Source organism: Pelobates fuscus, chromosome 8, assembly GCF_036172605.1.
Source record: "Pelobates fuscus isolate aPelFus1 chromosome 8, aPelFus1.pri, whole genome shotgun sequence".
NCBI lineage: Eukaryota > Metazoa > Chordata > Amphibia > Anura > Pelobatidae > Pelobates > Pelobates fuscus.
The window spans coordinates 83657435-83677019 of NC_086324.1; the positions used below are offsets into that span (position 1 = coordinate 83657435).

General features: G+C 40.2%; 1 protein-coding gene across 1 annotated transcript; it reads right to left on the reverse strand.

Annotated features, from left to right (window-relative positions):
• Positions 1–4588: 4588 nt before the first annotated feature.
• LOC134571271 (protein kinase C delta type-like) lies at positions 4589–19154 on the reverse strand. Its single transcript, XM_063429443.1, has 9 exons — positions 18455–19154; positions 17916–18016; positions 11403–11564; positions 11194–11285; positions 9954–10016; positions 9700–9838; positions 9222–9413; positions 7997–8125; positions 4589–4660 (listed from the first exon to the last, which is right to left on the reverse strand). Exons 1-9 carry the CDS (start codon positions 19152–19154, stop codon positions 4589–4591), a joined length of 1650 nt encoding a protein of 549 aa, XP_063285513.1.
• Between the last annotated feature and the right edge of the window lie 431 nt (positions 19155–19585).

A 19585-nucleotide genomic window follows, 5' to 3' on the forward strand; every position in this document is an offset into this window, starting at 1 on the left:
AATGGATAAAAAGAAAATATATACATAGAATAGTACTGTTAAGAAATGATACATTTATCAGCAAGCATATCTCCACTCACAAGTGGACCAAGATGATAAATGGGTGTATGCAGAAGATGGAACAAAAGCTGATCACAACACACTAAGTGCTAAAAATAATAATAATACAATCATAAAATCAAATAGAAGAAAAAATCTTTCTAAATACTCAATCCAACGCGTTTCGTCAGTATTGACTTCTTCAGGGATGTGAGTACAGTCCAAAATCTTTTCTTTATATATCTTCAAGTGTAGATGTTCCTCATTAATCAAATTTTCACGCGCTGCTGAATACTTCCGGGGTGTGACATCAGGTATCTTTCATTGGTCGCATCCATACAGACATAATATGACCTGCAGCCGTCTGTGCGACTTCCGCGTTCCAGAATGGAACGCATGACGGAACTTCCGCATGGCGCACATTACAGCGTTCCACAATGGAACGCATATCAGAACAAAGATCAAAACAACAATTAAGACGAGAGTGGGTGAAAGGGAACCACCCACTCTCATCTTTTGGACATATGTGCCCATATATATCATCATACAAAATATAAAAACCAGAAATAAATACAGAAAAAGAGTGTATATAAGTGGATACACCAGATACCTAGACAATAAGTATGAAAAAAATATGAAAAAATATATAAAATATATATATATATGAAAAATATAAAAAAATATATTTGTATAAAAGCTGTATATAAGACAAACTATATCTAAAAAAGTAAATATAGAGAACATAAAAATGAAAATATATATATATATAATAATATAAAAATATATATATAATAAATACACATTAAATAAAATGAAATGAAATTAATACAAACATACCGTATATACTCGAGTATAAGCCGACCCGAATATAAGCCGAGGCCCCTAATTTTACCCCAAAAAACTGGGAAAACTTATTGACTCGAGTATAAGACTATGGTGGGAAATGCAGCAGCTACTAGTAAATTTCTAAATAAAATTAGATCCTTAAAAAATTATATTAATTGAATATTTATTTACAGTGTGTGTATATAATGAATGCAGTGTGTGTATGAGAATGCAGTGTGTGTATGAGTGCAGTGTGTGTATGAGTGCAGTGTGTATATGAGTGCAGTGTGTATATGAATGCAGTGTGTGTATATGAATGCAGTGTGTGTGTATGAGAATGCTGTGTGTATGAGTGCAGTGTGTGTGTATGAGAATGCTGTGTATGAGTGCAGTGTGTGTGTATGAGTTCAGTGTGTGTGTATGAATGCTGTGTGTATGAGTGCAGTGTGTGTGTGTATGAGAATGCTGTGTGTATGAGTGCAGTGTGTGTGTATATGAATGCAGTGTGTGTGTATGAATGCAGTGTGTGTGTATGAATGCTGTGTGTGTGTATGAGTGCAGTGTGTGTGTATGAGAATGCTGTGTGTATGAGTGCAGTGTGTGTGTATGAGAATGCTGTGTATGAGTGCAGTGTGTGTGTATGAGTTCAGTGTGTGTATGAATGCTGTGTGTGTATATGAATGCAGTGTGTGTGTATGAGAATGCTGTGTGTATGAGTGCAGTGTGTGTGTGTATGAATGCAGTGTGTGTGTGTGTATGAGTGCAGTGTGTGTGTATGAATGCTGTGTGTGTGTATGAGTGCAGTGTGTGTGTATGAGAATGCTGTGTGTGTGTATGAATACAGTGTGTGTGTATGAATGCAGTGTGTGTGTGCATGAATGCAGTGTGTGTGTGCATGAATGCAGTGTGTGTATGTGTGTGTGTAATGCAGAGTGTGATGCAGAGCCTTGGTGGGGGGTGGGCATTTTTATTTTTTAATTATTATTTTAATATTTTTTTTGATTCATTACATTGTTTTATTATTATTATTTTTTTATTTTATTATTATTATTATTTATTTAATTATTATTTTTATTTATTATTTTTATTATTATTGATATACATACATTTTTTTTGTCCCCCCTCCCTGCTTGCTAGCTGGCCAGGGAGGGGGGCTCTCCTTCCCTGGTGGTCCAGTGGATGGGCACTGTGTAGGAGGGGGCTGTGGGGGCTGCAGAGAGATGTTACTTACCTTCCTGCAGCTCCTGTCAGCTCTCTCCTCCTCTGCCGGTCCGTTCAGCACCTCGGTCAGCTCCCAGTGTAAATCTCTCGCGAGATTTACACTGTGAGCTGACAGAGCTGAACGGACCGGCAGAGGAGGAGAGAGCTGACAGGAGCTGCAGGAAGGTAAGTAACATCTCTCTGCAGCCCCCACAGCCCCTGTCTGTATTATGGCAATGCAAATTGCCATAATACAGACTATTGACTCGAGTATAAGCCGAGTTGGGGTTTTTTAGCACAAAAAATGTGCTAAAAAACTCGGCTTATACTCGAGTATATACGGTAATAAAAATAGTAAAAAAGAAGATAGAAAAAATAATATTAAAATTTAGGTGTCATGTGAATCCGCTTACATGTACATATCAGCCACAATGATAATTCCAATCACATAAAAATATATATATTCATACAGAAGATATAGAGCATTTTTAATCTTCTACAAAAAAGAAAAAACAAATTAGTCTAAAAAATATATATATACATATTACTCGAAAATATGGTCTAATGAACCCACCAAGTGAGAAATAAAAAACCAAAGAGGTGTATTAAATTATATCCAAAAAACCTTCTGTAAAGATGGTGACAAGAGTATCAAAGGAGTCCTGCTAGATCAATGTCTTGATTTAGACCAGTTTTTTAAGTTTTTAAATTATATATCCACTGTGCCTCTTTTCTAGCTAATTCAAGCATTGTATTTCCTCCTCTCCAATGTCTTTCAATAGAATCTATACCAATAACAATAAAGGTAGACCAGTTAAAAAGTGTACATTCAAGTTCTCCCTGCGGCCGCAGGTCACCGAAATGTCTCCCCGGCCCCAGGTGCCGACGGCCCACCGGGAAATTTCCCGGTATCCCGGTGGGCCAGTCCGGCCCTGCCCCTGGCTCACCCCGAGCAAATTATCTCGGAAATTGTAACGAATATCCCAAAAGTGTATTAAATAGTAATGTAATCTAACTAGCAAACCACGAAATGCCCTAATCTTCAAAACCATATAAAGAAAAGATCAATTCAATATAGAACGAACCATGTAGAATGAACAATATGTTAGCATAACAGTACAGGTGTGCAATGAAGAATGTGTAGCCAGAACTATATGTTGTAACAAAACCACCTCTTTTCCAGGTAGGATTTTTTCATAGATCTTGTAACCACAGCCTTCTAGGGTAATGAACACATCCAGCTCAGTTTTTCAGCTTTATTCAGTGAAATATATATACAGGTGTTTCAAAAGTGAAAAATAAACAAAACAAAATTCCTTGCTCTTGCTTAAGCCCTTACTATACACAGCAAATCCCTATCTGGAATTGGGTGGCTTTGCCACTTGCCAATTTACAAAAAGTATAACTGCAAGACACCATTCCTCTGGCTTTTCCTCCTCACTCTGCAGCATGCTGATCCATTCATTTTAAAAGCCTGCTAGCTAATTGATCAGATACAGGTGAGGTGCAATTAGACATAAGTGATACTACTAAGCAAAATAAAAGTTCTGGTTCGACTGTTACATAGCAGCTGGTGCTATTGGAGCCCTGGCCCACCCTGCTCTCCAAGTGCTCTGCACCAGGCCACCCATACCGTGGTTTGCAGAGTGCCAGTAATGCATGTCTCCCTGGGACATTTAACTCTCAAACCTCAGGCTGCTGTTCAGTAAAGCAGGCCTAATATATATGCCGTCAACTACTAAACCACATTTCCTCTCACAATGTGCAAAACAAAACATACACAAAAATATTTTTATTTATTTATTTACAATATAACAGTAGTTGGCACAAGGCCCACATGCAGTCGTTTCTATCGGTCAAGAACTAATATGGAGGTGGTCCTGGTGCAATAATTTTATTTTGCTCTCACAATGCTTTGCAAGCTGGGGATCAACCATTTGCCCATTCTTACAGGGTTGTATTTAGCACTGAGCAGTGTTTGTGTGTTTGAATGTAAGCATGTTTTTTTATGGTGTACGTGTGAGTGAATGTAAGGGTGTATTTGTATATGGTGTTGTGTGTTTTTATGTACTGTTGCAATTTGAAAGCAGTAGATTACTTGTGTAATACCGACACCCACACATAGATACACACACTGACACACACACAGTTTCACAGACACACAGAAAGACACAGAGATACACACACTGACACACATACAGTTTCACAGACACACAGAAAGACACAGAGATACACACACTGACACACACACACAATTTTACAGACACAAAGAAAGACACATAGATACACACACACTGACACACACACAGTTTCACAGACACACAGAAAGACACAGAGATATACACACTGACACATACACACACAGTTTCACAGACACACAGAAAGACACAGAGATACACACACTGACACACTCAGTTTCACAGACACACAAGAAGACACAGAGAAACACACAGTGACACATATACAGATACACATACTGACGTACATATAGATGCAAAGACACACAGATACATTCCCAACATTCCTAGATTGTGAAGGACAGGACATGGATAACGTAGTCTTCAAATAAAAAGGTGTCTGTCTCTTGATACAGTGTCTGCAACAAGAAATGATATGTAATTAGTTTAGCATCATATGGCATTGCCTACTTCTTGCATATAAAAAAGAATGTACAGCTTATTATGGTCACTGTGATGGTGGGGAGCAATTATTATTATTATTGGCATTTATGTAGCACCAATAGATTCCATACCGCTTTACAATATTATAACAAGGGGGATTTAACAATAGGTAAGACAATTACAAAAAACTTACAGGAATGATAGGTTGAAGAGGACCCTGCACAAATGAGCTTACAGTCTATAGGAGGTGGGGTGTAAAACACAATACGACAGGAGATAGCAATCAAAAAGGGTAGGAGTGAAGCAAAACTGGAGGAGAGATAGAGTGCCTTCTTTTAGGAGAGAGCAAGGGACAGGTATGTGAGGTAGAGGCTCCTCTGGGAGGCCATACACTTTCCTAAAGAGATGGGTTTTAAGGTACTTTTTAAAAGATTGAAGACTAGGGGAGAGTCTGATGGTGGTAGGCAGGCTTTTCCAAAGGAAAGGAGCCACCTGTCAGGTCCCCTGCCCCTGCGCCGCTCGCGGCGACCTTGCTTTCCTCATTACAGCGAGCGGCGTCATCTGGTCCCTGTCTCCAGACTGGCAGTGTGTCTGACGTTGCACGCTCCAGAGCAGCTTCCTTATATGTGTGCTGCACCCGGTCATGTGACCTTGCACACAGTGATGACCTCAGAGACCACAAGGGAGGGAAGAAACTCCTCCCACGTGTCATGGCTAACACTAATTGGAGATTAGCCAATCAGACACACCCTGTGTGTATATAAGCTAACCCCTCCCTCAGTGCCCTGTTGTGGTCTGTGGTTTACCATTGAGCGTTGCACTTGTTATTTGGATTTCCTGGTTACTGATATTTGGCTTTGTCTCTCGTTATTCCGTCTCTCTGTTTCCCTTGACCTCGGTTCATGTTTTGACTATCCTTTTTGCATAACCCGACCATTCTAAGGATCGGTATTGCAATTCTCTCTACTCTGTCCTGTCTGCATGTTAGGGTTACCTAGTGAACTTTACACCACCTGCGAGAAGTCCTGCAAGCGTGAATTGGCCTTACAGGTGCAAGCAGCAGACAAGAGAAAGTCATGGGTAGAGCATAGAGATTGAGAAGGGGCATACCTATGGAGCAGTGAGGAGATATAGGAGAGGATAGAATTGTTCAATGCTTATAGGTATGAAAAAGTACTTTGAATTGACTCCTATAGGATTCAGGAATCCAATGTAAAGACTGGCAGAGGGGAGAGGTGTGAGAGGAGCGACTGGAGAGGAAAATCAGTCTGGCAGCAACATTCATTACAGACTGTAGCGGGGCACTACGACTTTTGGGAAGACCAGATAGGAGAGGGTTACAATAATCTATGCGGGAGATTACTAGACAAGGACAAGGTCCTTAGTAGTATCTTGCGTAAGGTAGGAGCGGATGCAGGCTATGTTTTTAAGATGGAATCTACAGGATTTGGGTGCAAATACACACTTACCATAGGAGAATATGGTCTTTTTGATGTTCAAGCTACTGCTATAGTTTGACCAAGATGTGGCCATCACCATCTTCTTTGCTGGAAATCTTTTCTTTTCTTTTATTACCGACATTCCTAGATTGTGAAGGACAGGCCATGGATGACTTAGTCTTCAAATAAAGCGGTGTTACTTAGCAGAAAAAAAAGAATTCTTCTGTGGTGTCTGTCTCTTGATACGGTGTCTGCAACAAGAAATGATATGTAATTAGTTTAGCATCATATGGCATTGCCTACTTCTTACATATAAATAAGAATGTACAGCTTATTATGGTCACAGTAATGGTGGGGAGCAATTATTATTATTATTATTGCATTTATATAGTGCCAATAGAATCCGTACTGCTATACAATATTATAAGAGGGGGGGAGGTTAACAATAAGTAAGACAATTACAAAAAACTTACATGAATGATAGGTTGAAGAGGACACTGCACAAACAAGCTTACAGTCTATAGGAGGTGGGGTATAAAACACAATACGACAGGATATAGCAATCAAAAAAGGGTAGGATTGAATCAAAAGTGGAGGAGAGAGCAAGGGACAGGTATGTGAGGTAGAGGTTCATCTGGGAGGCCATACACTTTCCTAAAGTGATGGGTTTTAAGGTAATTTTTAAAGATTGAAGACTAAGGGAGAGTCTGCTGGTAGGCAGGCTATTCCTAAAGAAAGGAGCCACCCGCGAGAAGTTCTTCAAGCGTGAATTTTCCTTACGGTTGCAAGCAGCAGACAGGAGAAGGTCATGGGCAGAGCGTAGAGATCGAGAAGGGGCCTACCTATGGATCTGTGAGGAGATGTAGGAGGGGATAGAATTGTTCAATGCTTTATAGGTATGGATTAGTACTTTGAATTGACTCCTATAGGATACAGGAATCCAATGTAAGGAAAGACAAAGAGGAGAGGTGTGAGAGGAGCGACTAGAGAGCAAAATCAGTCTGGCAGCAACATTCATTACAGACTGTAATGTGGCAATATGGCTTTTGGAAAAGACCAATTAGGAGAGGGTTACAATAATCCATGCAAGAGATTACTAGAGCATGGACAAGCTGCTTGGTAGCATCTTGCGTAAGAAAGGGGCGCATGCGGGTTATGTTTTTAAGATGGAATCTACAAGATTTGGTAACAGACTGGATGTGAGACTCAAAGGTGAGGCCAGAATCAAGTATGATGCCAAGACAGGGCACTTGCAAGGATGGGCTGATGTGGGTTCCGTCAACTTGAAGGGAGAGCGAAAGAGAAGGATCAGTATTAGGAGGAGGAAAGACAAGGAGCTCAGTTTTAGAAAGATTGAGTTTCAGAAAGTGGAAGGACACGCAGTCAGAGATGGAAGAAGGGCAAGCAGTGACACATTGCATGATGGCAGGGGGAGGTACGGGGAGGAGAGATCTATTTGGGTGTCATCGGCGTACAGGTGGTAGTGGAATCCAAAAGAGGTAATAAGTTTGCCAAGAGATGCAGTATAAAATGACAATAGAAGGGGACCAAGGACAGAGGCTTGGGGGACTCCAACCGAGATAGGACGAAGGGAGTAGGTATCATTAGAAAAGGAGACACTGAATGAGCATTGGGACAAATAGGAGGAAAACCACGAGAGGAGAGTTTCACAGAGACTGAGTGATTGAAGAGTTTGAGGAAGGAGAAGATGATCAACAGTGTCAGCTATTAAGGCAGTTCTTGTTAAATGGAGCCCCCTCTTGGATATGATCACTGGTGGATCAAGAAATCAGTTTTCATCTTGTTGTGGTGGAATTATTATTCCATATAATCTCTTCTCAGTTTATAAATACTGATTATTTGTGTACTTACCAGCAGTGACAAGAATGGACAGGTCACTTTGCCCCTCTCTAGATCTTTCCAATTAATGTTAGTGTAGAAGGGGTGCTCCCGAATGTTCCTTCCTGCCACAGCACGTGCATTAGGATCCTTATCCAGGAGCTAGAGAGAGAGGATACACTGAGTATAATTTACTTTATATCTCTGTAACACTTTGATGTACAATCTTTAATGCATACAAAACCAATCACCTCTGATGGAGGATGCCATTTTAACCTTCTAACAAACCTCAGATGAGGCAGTGCTTGTGAAAAGTTAGTTGTAAATGTATTACATTAACTAAAATCTTGATTATATGACTGACCAGTAAATAATGTTTTTTTTTTTTTAAATAAAGATTTCCTCTTGTGTTGTCCAATCGGAACATAAAATGGCTGCTTGATCTGTCTGTCGGTTGCAGGCAGAGAGTAATAAATAGGATTAATAAATGAAAAGAAGAAAATAGGCTCTGATCCAGAAGTCCCAAAACAATGAGGGACCAATGGAGCTGTGCCAAAGGATGCCCATTGTTACTCTCCCTAAATCTGGAGAATAACCTACAATGTACAAAGTAAAGATAAGAGTGGACTGGAGTGTCCACATTAGTGCTGGGATTTCTACGGGTATCCGTGTACGCAGTTATATACGCTGCTAATATCTATAACTAGTTGTCTCTCACGCTGTCCTGTTTATGGGTTCTGATACTTTTCCACACTACTGTTTTTTCCCCTAGGATTATTAAAAGGTGGGGCTCCCCTCTGCTTTTTTCCCCTCTTCTTTTTATGTTAACTGTCCCACTAGGACACCCCAGTCCACTCTTATCCTTAATAAATAGGATTACGTATTGTAAATTAAATGTCAGTGTTTTTATCTGCCATCATTATTAAATATTAGTATTAACCCATTAAACATCAGGATTTAAATAATTTCAGGCGTTAGATAAACACCCCAGCACTCCATGCCGCTATCAAACCCGTGCAAAAGGGGACGATAGGCATTAATGTGGAATACCTAATCTTCTCAGCAAGGAACATAAGTTACTTTCACTATTCCAGTTGGTTCTTTAACCTGTTTAGTACATACTCCAATAAATATAACTAGTAATGATTCCCAGTAACGACCCCCCATATCTCCACCAGTATCTTCTTTAATGTTTCTTTACATCCCCTATCATTACATCCAAATAAAACATTAACCGGCACATTCTCTATCACCTTACCTTGTCCAGGAGGTCTGTAGGGTTGCTGCACAGCCAGGTGGGGTAACGTGGGTTAATGTTTAATACTTCCTCTATGTACTCCTGTCTGCTGACACTGGTATTAAATGGGTACTGTCCGGTGATCATGCGGCAGAGAATTACACCAAATGACCACCAGTCTGCTGATTGGCCGTACGGTTTGCTGCTGAGTACCTGGCAAAACCCATAAGATATGCAATTTTATTAAATATGGTATTAAATGTACCAAACCTATCACATTCTAGAGATCTTCATACATTACCCATCTTTCTATTATTAAGCTAGTCCAATAACGTTCCTGTCAGTCCATCCATTAATACTCCGATACTGCCTTTATACCCAGCTCATGTTAGTCATCATTCTACTGCTCGTTATACACCCCTTTAGCTACTGCATTGCTCTTATACCACTCCACATAACCCCCCTCCTACAGTTCACATGACTACACCCTCTAACTAACCTCTGGCGCCATGTACTTCAGTGTGCCAGCTCGTCCTCTGGTTGTTGTATCTGTAAAGATATTTTCTGCCGAGAGACCAAAGTCAGCTATTTTGAGATAGCCGTTGGCACCCAGGAGAATATTGTCTGGCTTCAGATCCCTAAATGATGAAGACAGATATAAATGTGAGATATAGGACAGAGCAGAGATATCAACACATTATTTCTTGTTAGAGTAAGTTACCGCTTACTAAATAAACAAACGCTAATACTGACCGATGAAGGATCCCCCGGGAATGGAGATACTGGATCCCACAAACAAGGTTTGATGAAAAGAACCTGGAAAACAGAATACAAAGAACATAAAGCAATCTCCCCAAACACTAATAGTAAATAAAATAATAAAATATACCTGGGCAAGGTACGAGTATCTATACATCATGCTAAACGCTCTGCTTCCAATATAAACATAACATTTTCATTTTAAACAGGACCTGTCCTTGGGAGATTAGAGTTTACTTTATTATCATTAATATTGTTATTAAAACCATCAGTTCGTTAATTTGGAACATGACTGTCCCTTGATATATATTATCCATTGAACCCTTCTCGGTTCTCTACCATAAAGCACAAGCTGCTCTATGATTCTTCCAATTTGTTAGATGTACAAATCAATAATCTAAAAATATATGAATTTATTAAGAAGATCCATGGTCATAGCAATTTGTATTTCAAGTGTGTAGAAGAAGATCCACCCTGAAGTTAGCTTAGGGCTACGGCAGGTCAGCTGACCCCTAGTGGCTCCCGATCTGCCGTCAGTACGTACTGAATGTATCCCGCTGCTAGTCCTGAGTTTCTTGGGTTTTTTTTGTTGTTTGTTTTAGACTATCTTTATTTTTATTTTTAAATCGAACAAATCAGGTGAAATTATGTGTAGATGTGCAGTAATGCCTCAGACAGACACGGAATGAGTTATTAATAAGGAACACATCTAAAAAGTTCTAAGTTGCCTCTGTATACACAAAGTTAGGTGTTTGGGCATGCATCTCAATAGTAACTTTCCTAGCAGGAAGAACCATGGAAAGCATAGTAATATACTATATCATCAGATGGATTCCATGATATCAACCGATTATCCAACTCGTCAACCATTAAAGCCATCACATATTCCAGAGGGATGTAAGATCCTCCGTCCTCAGCTAGTGAGCGAGATACCACTGAGGAGGAGGGGAAAAAAAGGGAGGGAAGAGAAAAGAGAGAAAAAATAGGACACGAGCATAGAATAGGATCAGAGCTAGGTTTCTTGTATTGCCTATTGTCTGGCTGATATTGAAGGGGGGATTCTGGCTTAGTACATTACCGTTAACTCAGTCTGTACTCCTGATGGATCTCCATTAATAGCACTACTATTGAGGATATAGGTAAATACAGGGTTATATCCATAGCCTCTTACAATACTGTATCGTGTGTTAAACTCACTCCTTCCTCCTACCTGCTAGAGCTATTAATGACTCACCTTGCTTCCCCCATGGGCAGACATTCCTTTCCAGCCATGTAAGAACGGAGACTGCCCCCTGGTACGTGCTCCATGACCAGGGAGGCTTCCTCCTGTTTCACAAGACAACAAATATCTAGTTAATATATATTGTAATAATAATAATAGAACACAATCAGCCGTATAGAAATATATAGAAATAAGGAAACATTATGGACAGCGTTTCATACCTGGGTCTGGAAGGCAGCCAGTCCCTGACATAGGAACGGACTGCCGCTCGCCATTTTCAGTATCCGCTCCTCCTTCTGAATGGTCTTTTCCTTAACTTTACCTTTCTTTATTACTTTAAGTGCAACAACTTGACCTGTGTCTTTGGTGGAAGCTAGCGCAACCTGAGCATCACATAGAGAGAGGAGAGAGCCTCGAATCAGCCACAATGTCACAAATGAAGGGGGAACTTTCAGCTACTTTTTTTTATTTAAAACTTCATTCAGTGGGGGCATATTACAGATATCACGTGGTAACATAACTTCGACACCGCCTGAAGGATGTCTATACAGAGCTTGGGAACCTACCTGGAAAAAACCTACATAAAGAATAAATATACATAGCTCTGGAAGCTACCTGAGAACCCTATATCAGGGATATATATACATAGCTCCGGGACCTACCTGTGAACCCTATATCAGGGATATATATACATAGCTCTGGGACCTACCTGACAACCCTATATCAGGGATATATATACATAGCTTTGGGACCTACCTGTGAACCCTAGATAAGGGATATATATACATAGCTCTGGGACCTACCTGAGAACCCTATATCAGGGATATATATACATAGCTCTGGGACCTACCTTAGAACCCTATACCAGGGATATATATACATAGCTCTGGGACCTACCTGAGAACCCTATATCAGGGATACATATACAGAGCTCTGGGACCTAACTGAGAACCCTATATCAGGGATACATATACAGAGCTCTGGGACCTAACTGAGAACCCGATATAAAGCAATATATAAATATACATATATATATATATACATATATATATATATATAGTGACCGAAAGCAAGGAATTGTGCTGGAAGGAACCTATATACCTCCCCAGATTTTGCAAGGTTCTTACTTTGTGTAATTAGCCCCAGGGAAATGTGTTATGTTATAATGAATGTTGCACTTTAAATATGTGTATATTTGGGCCCTGGGGTGGAGCACTTGGAGAGTAGGGAGGGCCACTCCACATTTTGGAAGTTGCTTGTAACCTACAGGTGAGAAGTCCAGTTCCAGAGTTTGAATCCTAATCTAACTCACCTGAAAAGTATTGTCAATTAGCAGTGCTATTAAGTACTCCCCTGCCAAGGAAGGAGGGAGATTGTGTTTGATTTCTGTGAGTGGAAACAGAGAGCTGAAAACCTGAAACAGTAAGGTTGTTTATGTTGGGAAATGGACAAGCCATCCAACCCAGTTAGCTGATTATTTTGTTTAGTTAGTGCTCAGAAGAGCAAGGCTTTTGTTTTGTATATTTTTGTTACCTTTATACCTTACTGTGCATTTATTTTGGAGCCACAATAAAAGAGCAAGTCCTTTTACCTCATCCAGCGTGTGAAGTGTCTCTAAAGCCTGAAAAGACTGTGTGTAACACCCCAATCCCAGGACAAGGTACCAAGGGAAAGGAGTACTTTTGTCACATATGGTGGAGAATGCGGGCAGCACACGGCAAAGTCTGTAAGTAGGGAGAAAGAGACTGCTGAGAAAATGGAGGATGTCATGAAAGCTTTGCTCCAGTCAACTGCTGTACAGCAAGAGACAAACAGGAGGACTGCAGAGACTAATGCAATACAGCAAGAGAGCATTTCAATACTGCAGCAGCTTGTACTGGCTCAAAAGGAAAATACAGATGCTTTATTCAAGCAAGTTGAAGCAACACAGGCAGCAGCTCATCAAGTGCTCAGAGAGGAGCAGCAGCATGCCACATGTGTCATACAACAGGAGATCCAGAGTCTATCACAAAGGCTGGCCAGGGTTGCCACAGAATCACCACAATGTCCAAAGGTGATCAGAGTGAGTCACTACTTGCAAAAGATGGTATCCACAGATGATGTAGAAGCCTACCTGATGGCATTTGAGCGAACCGCTGAGCGAGAAGGTTGGCCTGAAGTGGAATGGGCAAGTCTGCTAGCACCATTTCTTACTGGTGAATCCCAGAAAGCATACTATGATCTGGAAGCAGCGGAAGCCAGTGACTACAAGAAGCTAAAAGCAGAAATACTGGCACGCCTGGGGGTGACAACAGCCGTCCGTGCCCAGAGATTTCATTCATGGACTTACAGCCTGGATAAAGCGATTCATTCACAGATGTTTGACTTGATACACCTTGCCAGAAAATGGTTGCAGCCAGAGATCAACTCACCCAGCCGCATTGTGGAGCAACTGGTGATGGAAAGATTCCTAAGAGGCTTACCTATTGGACTTCGTCGGTGGGTCAGCCAGAGCAATCCCCAAACAGCAGACCAATTGGTTGAATTGGTTGAACGGTATATAGCAGCGGGAGAACTGCTTCAACCTCCTGGCCAAGAGAGACGCAAGAATCCAAAAACCTACAACTCCAGCAAATCTGGTAAGACTGTTCCAGGGAAAAGGGGGTCTTTTGATGAGAGAACAGGGTCTTATTACCCAAAAGACATTGTTAAAAGAGAAAAAGACTCTGGGAGGTGGGAAGAGCCTACAAATGAATAAAAAAGTTCTAACTATGGTATAAAATGCTTTAAATGCAGAAACTTTGGACATATTGCAAAAGACTGTCCTGAAAATGTTGAACCAATGGAGTGTAATTTTGGTAATAATTGGGAAGGAATTGCACTTTATTCACAGGTTGTATGTTCTGTGGAAAAAAATGGTTATTTCAATAGTCACCCTGGGTGTACCGTGAATGTGGAGGGAAAAAATATACAGGCATTGCTAGATTCAGGGAGTATGGTTACCCTTCTAGACCAATCCTTATTACAGGATACTCATATTGTTAACTCTGGAAAAGTTGATATTGCTTGTGTGCACGGGGATATACATAACTACCCTACTGCAGATATACTTGTTAAAACCCAGTGTGGTACTGTAAACTGCAGAGTGGGGCTGGTACCAAAACTGGCACATGAGATGATTATTGGAAGGGATTTTCCCCATTTTCTAGACCTATGGGCGTGTTTTGAAAACCCATCAGGTGAACAGAATGATGAATTTCCTTTTGCAGATACTCTGGCAGATGAGAGAGATCATGATGATGAGCCTAAAAGTATGCAGCACTCCCCTATAAAAACATTAGTTGGTGAAAACCCAGAACAAACTAATGCGGGACCTTCTAGAAGCTCTGAACCAGATATAGAGTTAGTTGATTTAGAGGTTAGGCCTGGTAACTTCAGAAGTGCACAGTGGTCTGACCCAACATTATTGGTAGCCAGGAATAATATTTCTAGGGGATTACTTGACATAGCAAAGGAAACTTGGGAACAAGAAGCAAACCCACATCGCAGTGTAATAGAACACATAACTCAGATACAGGAACGTATTGAAGCCATTATGCCAATAGTCAGAGAACACATGCAAAAGGCTCAACAAAATCAGCAGAATAGCTATAATAAGAATGCTAGAATTCGAGTATTTCAACCAGGAGACAGAGTATTAGTCCTGGTTCCCACAGTAGAGAACAAATTCCTGGCAACTTGGCATGGGCCATATGAGATTATTGAAAGAGTAGGAGAGGTAAATTATAAAGTAAGGCAACCAGGTAGAAGAAAGGAAGTGCAGATATACCATGTCAATTTGCTAAAACCATGGAAAGAAAGGGAAGTTCTGGTTACTACAGAGGCTTCAACCTTCCCTGATAAGTGTAATGTTGACCCCAAAGTAAATATCTCAGAGACCCTGTCAATACACCAGACAAGGGAAGTTAAGGAGTTTATTAGATTAAATAAAGAGGTATTCTCCCTAGTCCCAGGAATGACTAGTGTGATTAAACATGACATTTTGACAGAACCAGGAAAAAGGGTCAATCTCAAACCATACAGAATACCCGAGGCTCGCAGAGAAGCTATCAGAGCAGAGGTTAAGAAAATGTTAGATCTTGGAGTCATTGAGGAGTCACAAAGTGACTGGAGCAGTCCAATTGTGCTGGTACCAAAGCCGGATAATACAGTACGGTTTTGTAATGATTATCGCAAACTGAATGCTATTTCTAAGTTTGATGCATACCCCATGCCTAGAGTTGATGAGCTAGTAGAACGACTTGGGAGAGCTCGGTACCTCACTACACTAGATTTAACCAAAGGTTATTGGCAAGTACCACTCACAGAGCGAGCAAAAGAAAAGACCGCATTTTCTACTCCTGATGGCCTATTTCAGTACAGAGTTTTGCCTTTGGGCTTGCATGGTGCCCCTGCCACATTCCAAAGAATGATGGACAGAATACTAAAGTCGCATGTGCGCTATGCAGCTGCATACTTGGATGATGTTGTAGTACACAGTGAGGATTGGGAATCTCACCTTCCAAAAGTACAGGCTGTCCTTAACTTAATACAAAATGCTGGCTTAACTGCTAACCCCAATAAGTGTACAATTGGCCTAGAGGAAGCAAAATATTTGGGCTAATCTATTGGTAGGGGACTAGTGAAACCCCAAGTTGCTAAAATTGAAGCCATACGAAATTGGCCGAGACCACTGACTAAGAAACAGGTGAGAACATTTCTTGGCCTCATTGGCTATTACAAGAGATTTATATCCAATTTTGCTACAATTGGAAGCCCATTAACTGACCTTACTAAAGCTAATGCTCCAGTAGTGGTAAAATGGTCCCCAGAGACTGAACAAGCATTCAGAAAGCTTAAAGAAGCCATTGGTGCCCAACCAGTGTTGGTAATACCTGATTTTTCTAAAGAATTTATTTTACAGACAGATGCCTCTGATGTAGGACTAGGTGCTGTTCTCTCTCAGGAAATTCAGGATGAGGAGCACCCCATATTATATTTAAGCAGGAAGCTTAATCCCCAAGAAAGAAACTATTCCATTGTTGAGAAGGAGTGTCTGGCTATAAAGTGGGCAGTAGACACACTTAAATACTATCTCTTGGGACGAAAATTCAGACTAGTGACAGACCATGCACCCCTTACTTGGATGAGCCAAAACAGGGAGAAAAATAGTAGAGTAACCCGCTGATTCCTTAGCTTGCAACCCTATAATTTCTCCATAGAGCATAGGGCTGGGAGTAAACAGGGAAATGCAGATGGTCTTTCGCGGATGCACTCGCTAATGTCCATGGTCGCTCGACCCAATAGGTCTGAGCTGGGGGGGAGGATGTGTGACCGAAAGCAAGGAATTGTGCTGGAAGGAACCTATATACCTCCCCAGATTTTGCAAGGTTCTTACTTTGTGTAATTAGCCCCAGGGAAATGTGTTATGTTATAATGAATGTTGCACTTTAAATATGTGTATATTTGGGCCCTGGGGTGGAGCACTTGGAGAGTAGGGAGGGCCAGTGCTCCACTCCACATTTTGGAAGTTGCTTGTAACCTACAGGTGAGAAGTCCAGTTCCAGAGTTTGAATCCTAATCTAACTCACCTGAAAAGTATTGTCAATTAGCAGTGCTATTAAGTACTCCCCTGCCAAGGAAGGAGGGAGATTGTGTTTGATTTCTGTGAGTGGAAACAGAGAGCTGAAAACCTGAAACAGTAAGGTTGTTTATGTTGGGAAATGGACAAGCCATCCAACCCAGTTAGCTGATTATTTTGTTTAGTTAGTGCTCAGAAGAGCAAGGCTTTTGTTTTGTATATTTTTGTTACCTTTATACCTTACTGTGCATTTATTTTGGAGCCACAATAAAAGAGCAAGTCCTTTTACCTCATCCAGCGTGTGAAGTGTCTCTAAAGCCTGAAAAGACTGTGTGTAACACCCCAATCCCAGGACAAGGTACCAAGGGAAAGGAGTACTTTTGTCACAATATATATATATGCAGAGATCGAGAATGATTGCTGTGTAAGGGATATATAGATCTAGATTCTCACTAAGGTCTCAATTTAATATTTTTGGATAAACTTTGATAATCAAATGATCACAATCTGTTAGAATTTTTTTTTATAAATGATTTACCTACATAAATTTCCTATAGATTGTAATGACTTCAGTAGATAAATAATTTGAAAAGAGATTGTGAGCATTTCAAATGCTTACCCAAACATTAAATCGAGACCAATCTCTCTAATTCTAATGTGAATAATAAGAGTTTAGAGAAAGATACACAGATTCAATAGCACTCCACATAGTATTTTGTGCAACTTTGAGATTTGTATTTCATGTATGTATGGATGAAACCTATCACCTTCTTTTATTTATTACATTATTCATAACTTGATTGTTTACTTTTCTTAGATTTCTGTTCCATATTGTTTTCAATATGTTTACTAAAAATAATTTAAGAAGATTTAATAGAACTGTCAGAATAAGAAGCCATGTTAAACATCATAGAATAGAGTCCTGGAGATTTTATTTGGAGTCTCAATAGAATGTTCTAAATACTTTTCAGATCTGAATATGTTTTCCACATTCATGGATGATACACAGATTTATAGGAAAGTTAATCTCAATGAATTGTTATAGGAAGATAATGATAATCATGAGACCTATAATTGTTCCCTACTAGATCAATAGATGTATTAAATGAGGTGTATACATTGCTCGTTGACTCACCTTTCCATAGCTCCCCTGTCCCAGCACTTTGTGGAATCTATAACCGGTGAATGACAGAGGCAGTGACGTCTTTGGTTCAACCACAGACTGTCCACTTACTCCTTAAAGAATGAACACATATAATATTAGTCTCCACTTCAACATAAACACAGGAACCAACTTAATTTCTCTAGTACCCCAGATTCGCCCTACAAATCTTCTGATCCCACCCAGTTATATGAAATAATAATATGGTTTGTAAATATCACATGGACCATTTCATTAAAACAATTTTATAGTTTGTGGTACATTAGCCATGAATATCTTTGGCTAATTCCTAATGGATGGATAAATATTCTAGATAGTTTAAAGGGCTTGAAATATTGGTCTGTACCATTATAGTTTAAAAAAACCATCGCCTGAGCACTTATGGTCACTGAATTGCGGGAGATAGTGATTAAAGGGAGATAGTGAATGGGTTCAGAGTATGGTCAATTGAGGGTGAAATTTCTTATATTTTAAATTGACCAATCTCTTTAAAGCTTGTAGGTTCATCTTACCTGCCACACATTCATCGTCGCTCGTTGACTTGTTTTCTTTCTTAAAGCACTTTTTCTCTCCTATCTCCTCCCTATCTCTTTTCTCCTCTTCCTGCTTTCCAGGGGAGATCTTTATCTTTTTCTGCCTAACTTGTTCCTTCTCCTCCTCATCATATTCCCTGCTTCTTTTCAGGGCTTGTTTTCTGGGTGGAGATGTGTGACCGCCTTCTCCAGCAGACTTTCTCTCACTTTTCTGACCAAGTTTTGAAGATGAGGAGAACTTTGGTCTTTTCTGCATGAGCTGCTCCCCATGATCGCTCTCCCTGCTTCGTTTCAGGGCTTGCTTTCTGGGTGGAGATGTCTGATCGCTCTTTACAGCAGACTTTCTCTCACTTTTCTGATCCAGTTTTGGAGATGAGGAGAGCTTTGGTCTTTTCTGCATGACCTGCTCCTCTTCATCATGACTGGAGGTCCTGTATCTTTTCTGTCCCTGATATCTGATGCGTTTCTCAGCAAGGAGCCGTCTTTTGGGTTCTCTCTCTCTCTCAATGTCCTGCTCATTGCAGCTCCTACTTCTCTTTTTCCTGGAATGTCCAGGAGATATCCGCTGTTCCTGCTCTTTTGAACCGTTACTGAGTTTTCTATATTTGTTTTTAAATTCGTCAGAATTTTCCTGACTTACCTCAGTTTTCTTATGAGAACGCTTTCTTGTTCTCTTCATGCTTATATTATACTGTGTGAATCCATTGCTTTTAAATTCACAAATATATTTAGCAATCAGCTAATTAATAATTGTAACAATAAATAAATTATTGCAAATCTCACTCAAGCAATGCAGTAGCCACTGTCCACTCGCAAGGTGTCCAGTCACTCTGAGGGTAGGTGAGTTTGACATTGATTGTTTCATCGGATGATGTCAGAGTATTTATGATGTCACTACACCTGTCCATATATGGAGATATGAACTAGTCAGTAATGGAGAGACTAATATCTTATCCCAGTTTTATAAGTCTCAGGATCCCCATCCAACAGTGAACTAAGAGTCATGGTAGAAACCTTTTTTGGATACCCCTGCTCTATTGGGGTGACAGGAAGATGTGACTGAGTTATTTTCATTAAATTAATTAATCAATCAATCTCTAAATAATAAAG

Bases quoted from the DNA above. Each gene is read 5' to 3' on its own strand.
- LOC134571271 (XM_063429443.1), bottom strand. From the start codon at position 19,154: ATGAAGAGAACAAGAAAGCGTTCTCATAAGAAAACTGAGGTAAGTCAG. The intron at 9,839-9,953 runs GTCAGTATTAGC...TTCATCATTTAG, and splicing joins TCCCGGGGGATCCTTCATCG to GGATCTGAAGCCAGACAATA. The intron at 8,126-9,221 runs GTAAGGTGATAG...CTCTCTCTCTAG, and splicing joins CTACAGACCTCCTGGACAAG to CTCCTGGATAAGGATCCTAA.